Source organism: Ostrea edulis, chromosome 1, assembly GCF_947568905.1.
Source record: "Ostrea edulis chromosome 1, xbOstEdul1.1, whole genome shotgun sequence".
NCBI lineage: Eukaryota > Metazoa > Mollusca > Bivalvia > Ostreida > Ostreidae > Ostrea > Ostrea edulis.
In genome coordinates, this window is record NC_079164.1 from 51,662,579 (window position 1) to 51,671,905 (window position 9,327).

The window sequence follows — 9,327 nt, forward strand, 5'->3', positions numbered from 1 at the left end:
TCGGATCAGTCATTCAAAACAAGTTAACTACACAAATCAAACGTTATTGATTCGTTACCTCGCAGTAACGTAAAGGGTCATTTATAATCCTTGACTTGTGAACTTCACCTAGACCGTTGAATATTACGAACCCCACCCCCCATCTTTTTTTAAAAAAAAACAAACATGTGTGACATTATTTGTTTACTACAAATAATTCGGCCAATCGGTAACAAAGTTTCTAACCGTTAACATTTCTTCAAACGTGTAATCGGTTAACCAGATACATGACGATGATGTAGATTTAAAGTGCAGACTGTCCAGTAGGGGCCCTGCTACACTAGGTTTGTTGCGGGAGGCGACGATGGTGGTCGACCCTCGGATCCCATGGAAACGGGGACGGGTCTTCTTGAGGCGACGATGGTGGTCGATCCTCGGATCCCATGGAAACGGGGACGGGTCTTCTTGATACCAGATACATGTAATATATAGACCTACGTCCCGCACGCACGACAACTCGCACAAGCAAGAATTACAAATATTCGGATCATTTCCCTTGCGAATTCGTAAGAATGTAACCATCTATATATCTTTATGTAGAACTCGATTAAGGCATAACAAGACTCGTTCCCAATACTGTCAAACATTTTATCATTTCTCGTATAAAAAAATGTATTTTTTTTTTTTTAAACAAAAAATCATATAAGCAAATTTGAATACACACATGATCTACAAACTTGATGAACCAACAGTTATACAAGAATTACTTTCCTTCACAAATATCAAACTTTAATAAACAAGAGGTACTGTGAGCAATGCTCACTAAGAATACCCCCCGCTTACCCCAATCTCCCAAAGGGTGTTGGTAATAGGTATAAACTACCTCTTTTCTGAGTGTAAAAAACAAATGGCATGACAAACCGAACCATATTGCTACTTCGATGTCCAGTGCGCGTGACCTTTGACCTTTTGACCCCAAAATCGATAGGGAACATCTTCATCCCATGGGTAGTCCATATGTATGATATGGTGACTGTAGGTGGAAAGGATAACGCTTTAGAGCCCGGAAACCATATTGCTTCTTCGATGTCCAGTGCGCTTGACCTTTGACCTTTTGACCCCAAAATCGATAGGGAACATCTTCATCCCATGGGTAGTCCATATGTATGATATGGTGACGGTAGGTGGAAAGGATAATGCTTTAGAGTCCGGAAACCATTGCGTCTATAGACGGACGGACGGACAGACGGACAACCCGATTCCAGTATACCCCCCCTACAACTTGTTGCGGGGGGTATAAAAAAAAAAATATATATGTTTAAGATTAATGATCATACTAGATGAATATTTGCAGTATATATTTATTTCATTGTTAGATCATATGTATAACTATATTCTGGTACAATAATACGGATACTGTCCTGTATAATAAATAAACAAAAACAAAACCTATCGCTCATCCTTCCCTCAGAGACTGCCATTCTCTTCCACAAAGTTATCGGTCCTTTCTTTCCCTTATACATTATATGTAGGACCGATAACTCTGTGGAAGAGAATGCAGAGACTGCGTCACGCAAACTTCACTTGAACAAGAGAGATTGCATAATGGGTCATCTGATAAGAGCACGTTGCATTCTGCGACAAAATCATCATGTCAGACAAACTGCTGTGATAATACATTTTCCATCTACTGGAATTCTTCATATATAAAACATAGACACCCTCTTCACGGCAAAAAATGTTCTCAAGTTTCGAATGCAAGAATCTAAATCTCATTTTTAAACCAAAACTTATTTTCCGTGATAGATGTCAACGGATTTCTGACCACAGTTGAATCTATACCATGATTTAGAAATTAAGCATTTTATATGATGAAACTAACACGCAAAGATTCATACCAATCGTTTGTAGACTTTTGTTTTCAAAAGTTATAGGCCAGATTTGAAAACTTCTGAAAATTAGAAAATTTTCCCTATATAAATGTATATTCCTATGCAACATTTTCAACCCCTCTTATGGTCCTGCCAAGATCATTGGGATCATGTGTAACTCCCAACATTTTTATACCAAAATAAAAAAAAAGCCTGAATCTACACTACACAGAATGCATCCATATTAATTTGACTTTGCTGCTATGGTGTTCTGAGAAAGATTTTAATGAAAATTTTCTAGTTATTCATATGTAAAACTTCCAACCACTAATTGACCTGTAACCCCCCCCCCCCCCCCCCCCCCCCTTCTTTTCAAGTTACAGCATTCCTTGTTCTTGAGTAACTGGGTTATGAGAAGATTTTTTTTTAACCTCACCCCCTTTAATATTTCTTAATTCTCTCCCTCGGAAGAAGCATGACCCTTCATTTGAGGAAATTTGAACCCCTTGACACATGATAATTTGTGCAGTCAGGTATAAATTTGCCACATGGTCCAGAGAAGTACAAAATGTGGACAGTTTATTGCAACTCCAACAACAGACGAGGACAAATTTCTCAGAACAGCTCTCTTAAGCCTATGGCTCACATGAGCTAATAATTAAACAGAAATATTTCGAGTACAAATCGAAAATATTCAAATTTACTGTACAATGAATGGAAATATACAAAAACATCACAGTGGGTCACCAAAATTTGGATTTATTAAATCAGAATATCAAATTCCTACAGCACATTTTGGAAATTTCAATATTTCAACTAAACTTCTGAATTTCTTAAACTATTTGAAAAATTTGAATCATCAAATACTACATGTACCCAATGTAATTTCAAATGTTATCCTCAACTACATGCAGCATTTATTTTGATTAAACCGAATTTGCAGAACATTAAAAAATATTACATTACTTCCATGTCAATACGTTTACTGATACCATATCATTGTCTCCATTACGATTTCTCTTGTAAATCTTGTTTTTATCAATAGTGTTCTTTGTATCATAGATCTGCTAACCGTTATCAAAATCTCCAAAATACTGTAGAGTAGAAATATTACTGATGATTTGAGCGTTTTTGTGGTTATACTAAAGTCAAAACCATTATCTCCCTCACTTCAGAAATTTTACAGACTTCCTGGGAAATTTTTGTACAGACATAGCTGTAATGTTTGAACACTTGTGAATTTTCACCACAGACAGATTTACACAGTTAACCAAGTTATCAAGGGCTGCACTGGTTAACACACGAGAACCAGAGATATCTATCGCTTGGAGAGATTTTGTGAGTACTGCATCATTGACCTCCACAAGCTTTTTTATTCCCTCGTTTGTTATTCTTGGGCAATAACTGATGTCAAGTTTTCTTAATTTGGTCAGGTATTGTGGAATAAGCTGTAATGACTCATCTTCAATTTCTGTTCCAGCAATTTGTAAACTGGTCAGTTGATGGAGACGACTCACGTCATTCATCCCAGGACGCAAGTCACTTGGAGGACTAATAAGATCCTTGAAACGCAGATGATTTAGTCCCAGCATCCAATTCAAATTCAGTGCATTCAGTAATGGACAAGAGGAAAAGCAAAGAGCACTTACAGTTGCCCATGAGCATGATGACATACACAGATTCTTCAAGAGGGGAATTCTTGCAAGAAGCCAAGACAATTGTTGCTGAGTCATCACCACATTGTTTAACTTCAAGTCATTAGGTTGACGTTTAACAATTCCAATCAAGTGTGATTGGCAAATTCTCCTTTTGCTCAAGTCAATCTTTGGCCAAAGTTCATGATTCATTCCCCATCTGTAAAATGCTTTACTTACACACAAGCATTTAGCTAGATCCGAGTATGATAGGAAGGAGAAAACCTTTGTCCAGTGGACTTTTTTGAGAGCATGGTAGCTCCCGTTTTCAAGTTCTACATTGTCTGGGGGTGGTGGTGGGGCAGGGGGCCTAACTACAAACTTTCTATGCACAACTTCTGTTACTTTCTCCGGTACATTGTCACTAAAACCACTGCACTTCCTTTGAGTAGCTTTGCTACATTGTTTATTACCATCTTCAGCTTTCTTTGCTTTCTTAATTGATCCATATTTCCGTTTAAAGTCCCGTTTTTGTTTAAAAGACTTTTTCTTTTCCACTTTGTGTTCATCTCCACTAACCTTTTTCAATTTTGAAGGGATAATTTTGAAGTTCTCCACTTCTGATGAAAAGCAGTATTCTGCGACATCATTTTTGTTAGTAGCACTTGATAGAAGACATTGACTTTTCACAACTTTGTCCTCTATTTCACCTTGGTCATCTGCTCTGGATGCAAAGCCCTGGAAGGACAAGGACTTTAGTCATTATTTTGGCAGATTTAGCAGACCCTATTGAACCATACATAAAGAGTAAAAAGTAAAGAAAGTCCAATATGGGAGAATTTTATTGACATTTTAAAAGAGCAACACAAAAAAGGCTTTCTGTGTAATCATCAAAATATTAATAACATTATTTGTTTACATAATAGTGATACATTACAACTAATATCAACTCTATAAATATATTTTCAAGATTAAAAGGGACTGGTTCACGTTTTTCAAAAGAAATGTTTTTAATTTTTAATGTTAAAAATTAAAAATATAGCTCATTTAATGTTGACAACCAAAATTTGGACCGTCTAAATGCAAGGATAAGAGCAATATTTTAGCTTTGATTCCGTGTAATGTAAACAAAGACTCGAGTCTTTTTATGTAAACAAACAAACCAGTGAAACATTAATTTTGTAATTTAAAGCATCTTCATTTTGTACAAATGAAATTTTGGTACAATCACAAATTTTAACTTTTAAATGACACATTTACCTATAAAAGTATACTTGAGATGTGATATATATAATAAACTTGGATCAATATCCATTTATTTTGTAAACCCCGTAAACAATAACACACCTCAATTTTTGTCTTCAAAACAAATAATAAACTCTGTATAATGAGCTTCTGTCATGATGAATAACCTAAATTTTTTTTTGTGAAACCTTCTAAACATATCAGACTGTAGATTTTGATCATTTAAAGTGAAAAACAAAATTTGGAGGAAAATCGTGAATCAGTCCCTTTAAGGGAGATGAAAAAAATCACAACGTTACAAAAATATGACATATTTATATTAATTTCGTAGTAATACCAATTGATTTTGTATAGTCGTAATTCATTCCCATATTGCTCTGGGGGCATGATTCAAAGTATTTACACAAATGAAAATCTTAGAAAAACTTGCAGGGATTCATTTCATGAAATGGGATGAAAATGTTATAATTTCTTTGTTAAACTGGGAATCTAAAATTTTTGTGAATGAAACTGGAGCAAGAGTATAGCCACAAAAAGGGATTTGATTTTTACACTGGAATGTATAGTCAATCTTTTGAAAAACATCCTCCCACAAGGGTACCCTCATGTAGTAAAAACAAGAGTCTCAGACTTGTAATCTTGATGGGTATTGATGCCCAAGGGCCTCTTTTTGAATATGCCATCCCATTTCATAATTATCTCCCTTAGAGTGAGGTATAACCTTGAATCCTCTTCACCAAATTATATTTTTTAACATGTTTGCTTGAAATTGGCAAAATGATTCTTCAAAGAAATTCAGAAATGTGAAAAGTTATTAATGGCGATAGCAAAGATGAAAAAACAATGGACAACTTACATGTATGATCAGAATTGTTCACTAGAGCCTACAGCTCAGGTGGTTATTTAAACTCGTTTATACTAACTTAAAGACGGCCCTAACAGGACTTCAATAACTCACATGGAGCACAGTCAAGCTAAGTCATATTCAAAATTCTGCACATTTTAATGTCATATTCATGAGGACTTCTCAGATCTCTGCACTAAAGAATAATGGGACTGACAAAAATCACAATTCTTCTGACCTTGACCTTCAATTAATAAATTTGGTTGAGATGCACTAGCATGTCACACATTAGGGTCATCATTAACCACTGAGTCAATAATGAGCACCTAACATTTCAAAATTGCTAAGATAAAGCTTGAATATGAATTATCACTTTTTCTCCAAGTGGCCCTGACATTGTACAATAAACCTTAAAATAGAATCAAGGCACAGGCATCTTCGCAAGCCAAGTGTCCGATTCGAGTAAGCGAATCGGACACTTGGCTTGCGAAGATGAGGCACAGGTAGTTACATGCAAGTGTGAAAGTCTAAAGCTTTCCTGATCCACATATATAAGGATCACATATAAGGTTTTTACAAGTGAAATCTGTACAGAAATATTAAATGAGAGGCCCAAGGGCTTGAATATCTCACAACAAAAGATTAAACTAGATGCCGTCATAAGACAGTAATACCCGCACCCAAGTGTTTGTCTTTGAATATACTCTCTGTCATACTTGTGTAATTAGCAAAGAAGCCACAATAGTTACCATACAACATACTTTCTACCATATAATCATGTATTCTTGCTGTATATGTTAAGATGCATTGAGTATTCTGCTGGGGAAGTGCCATGAGGTTATCCCAAAGCCTACCGGGTATTTCATAATTGTTGAAATACAGAAATTAAGTCAATGGTCAATGTCAACAAATCTGGTATCGTTGGAAAGGTCTTCTCACAAATACGAAAGCTTAATTACCTTTTATAGTATAAAGGATATGACTAAGGTTAAAGTTTTTTGCCACAGACAGATGCACAGACCAAAAACTATATGCCCCTCAATCTTTGATTCTGGAGGCATAATAAAAGAGGAGTTTGAGAAGAAAGTGTGACAGACGGACGGATGGACCAGGGTAACAATAATATACCCGAATTTTCTTCAAAAAGTGCAGGTATAATTAGAATGTTGCAAGTGAATCATGCAGTGATTTCACATTTCAAACTCTACCTAGACATCATGATATTAAGTAATGTTTATTTCATCCAAAATAAAACATTGAACCCTTACAGTTTCCCCACAGTGAACCCTTGGATCATAGGGTGAACAAACATGAATAAACACTGAACCCTTACAGTTTTCCCAGTGAACCCATGGATCATAGGGTGAACAAACATGAATAAACATTGAACCCTTACAGTTTCCCCACAGTGAACCCTTGGATCATAGGGTGAACAAACATGAATAAACACTACTCGAGAATGCTTCCATATCAATTTGAAATATAAAACTCAATTGATTCTTAAGCAGATTTTAAAAAAAAATAAAATTTCCAATGTATTTAATATAAAATTCTTAATTTCTCCAGGGGCTCAGCCAAACCCCACAGATTACAGTGTAAACAACCTTGAACCTCTACTGAATGAAGATGTTTGCAAATCAATTTGACATTTTGTACCTTTGTGATTCTTGAGAAGAAAGGTTTTTAAGGAACGCAGTATTAAGTCTTCCCCGGAAGACATGTGTCGCCTGCTAGTTCATTCTATATGTAATATATCACGTATAATGTTGAAAAAGTAAATTATTGAAATGGTTTTTGTCACTAAACAGGAAGTTGATAAGCGACAGATTCGAAAATGTCTTACACAATACAGTTGGCCACACTGATGCTCTGTGCCAAATATCAGGGAGTTGCCCCATGTGGTTCTTGAGAAAACTGTGACAGAAATTTTTTTGCTGTAAAAAATTCTAAGTCCCGGCAAACAGGAAGTTGATAAGCGACAGATTCGAAAATGTCTTACACAATACAGTTGGCCACAGTGATGCTCTGTGCCAAATATCAGGAAGTTGCCCCATGTGGTTCTTGAGGAAACTGTGACAGAATTTTTTTTGCTGTAAAAAATTCTAAGTCCCGGCAAACAGGAAGTTGATAAGCGACAGATTCGAAAATGTCTTACACAATACAGTTGGCCACAGTGATGCTCTGTGCCAAATATCAGGGAGTTGCCCCATGTGGTTCTTGAGAAAACTGTGACAGAAATTTTTTGTGACGACGCCGACGCCAGACGACGACGGATAGTGATCCCTATATGTCGCCACTGCATAACGCAGGTGACACAATTATCCTGGATATACCTACATGAAATTTTCCATCCCTTGCAACTCTATCAAGACCTGAGGCCATGGTGAGGCCATGGTGTGAACATACTTAAATTTGCAATACATGATGATGCTTGCAGATCAATGCCTACAGTACCCTTGTTGTTCCTGAGAAGATCTTTAAATAATTTTCCTCGATATTCCCATGTACAACTGTAAATCTTCATGGTAGCAGTGCTTGGTTCTGAGGGTTATGATTTGAACAAATTTGAATCTTCATTATATAAGGAAACTTCTATGCATGTTATGGCTTTTCTGGTGCAGTGGTTCTTAAGAAGAGTTTTAAAACATCCAACCTTATTTTTGCCGTTTCTTAATTACTTTCCTTCAGACAGGGATATGGTCTCTTTTTTGAAATCTTGAATCCCCTTTAAGCACGGATGGCTTGTGTCAGATTTAATTGAAATTGAACTTGTGATTCTTGAGAAGTTGAACATGTGAGAGTTTATAGATGACAGATGTATGATGGACAAATTTCAATAAAAAAAAAACTAAATTAGCTCTAGTAACCTACATAATTAAAAACGTTAGGCATTACTTTGACTTTAACTTTATAGCAGAGGGATATCAGAAATTCTACGTAATACTGTCCAGGCAGCTGAGCAATCATGAATAGAGTTTCAAATATATTTATGTGTATTATGATAATACAGATGTACTCCAATCAAATATTTCACATGCATTTCCAAATCACAACATACATTACAAGGCAGATAATTGCTACATGTTCCAGCAGCAAACATTCCTAACATAAATATTAACAGGCCTATCCCTCTTCCACAGGACATTTTCTGGAGGTAAATATTAACAGGCCTCTCCCTCTTCCACAGGACATTTTCTGGAGGTAGAAACCCGCTTCACTTGTCTCTATCTACATTTTTTGGCCAAAAGTAAAACATTTCTCCAAAGTACCTTACACTTACAAGTAGATATCATGTCCAAAAGGTGGTTACAAAAGGGCACCAAATAATGTTTTAACTAATGACTATATTCACACATTGGTATGTACATGTATCCATAATTAGTGTACCTGATAAGTCCCTGAGATTTTTTTTTTAAATACATACTGTTATTTGAACATCAATAATACCATGTCAAGATATTCACAATTCTGAATAATTCATTTTCACCACGAGGCTGAACTAATCAAGGTATCTTCTTGGAATAACTACCTCACGTTTTGGTCTTTTTTTCGGAAACTCTGACTCCATGTTGTCATCAGACAGCTGTGGGGATCTTTTGACTTTACGACCAGATCTTGTAATGACAATCTCTTTCTCCTTTGGACCTTTTTTTGCAGATGAAATTGACCAGGATGGCTTCTACAAAGACCAATCTTTGCAATTAAATCGAACTGTTTTTATTTAAATGAGGCCCATAGGCCTTACAGTCACCTA

The 9,327-nt window shown here is 35.9% G+C and overlaps 1 protein-coding gene across 2 annotated transcripts in view; it reads right to left on the minus strand.

Moving 5' to 3' along the window:
- Positions 1 to 613: 613 nt before the first annotated feature.
- The window catches only part of LOC125650526 (lysine-specific demethylase 2A-like), a 54,580-nt gene continuing 45,866 nt past the window's right edge, over positions 614 to 9,327 (minus strand). For both annotated transcript variants that reach the window (XM_048878903.2, XM_056153558.1), the window contains exons 15-16: positions 9,103 to 9,252; positions 614 to 4,222 (exon numbers count right to left, since the gene is read on the minus strand). In XM_048878903.2, the coding sequence (XP_048734860.2) occupies positions 3,017 to 4,222; positions 9,103 to 9,252 (1,356 nt within the window). In that variant the 3' untranslated portion in view covers positions 614 to 3,016. The remainder of the gene's footprint in view (positions 4,223 to 9,102; positions 9,253 to 9,327) is intronic.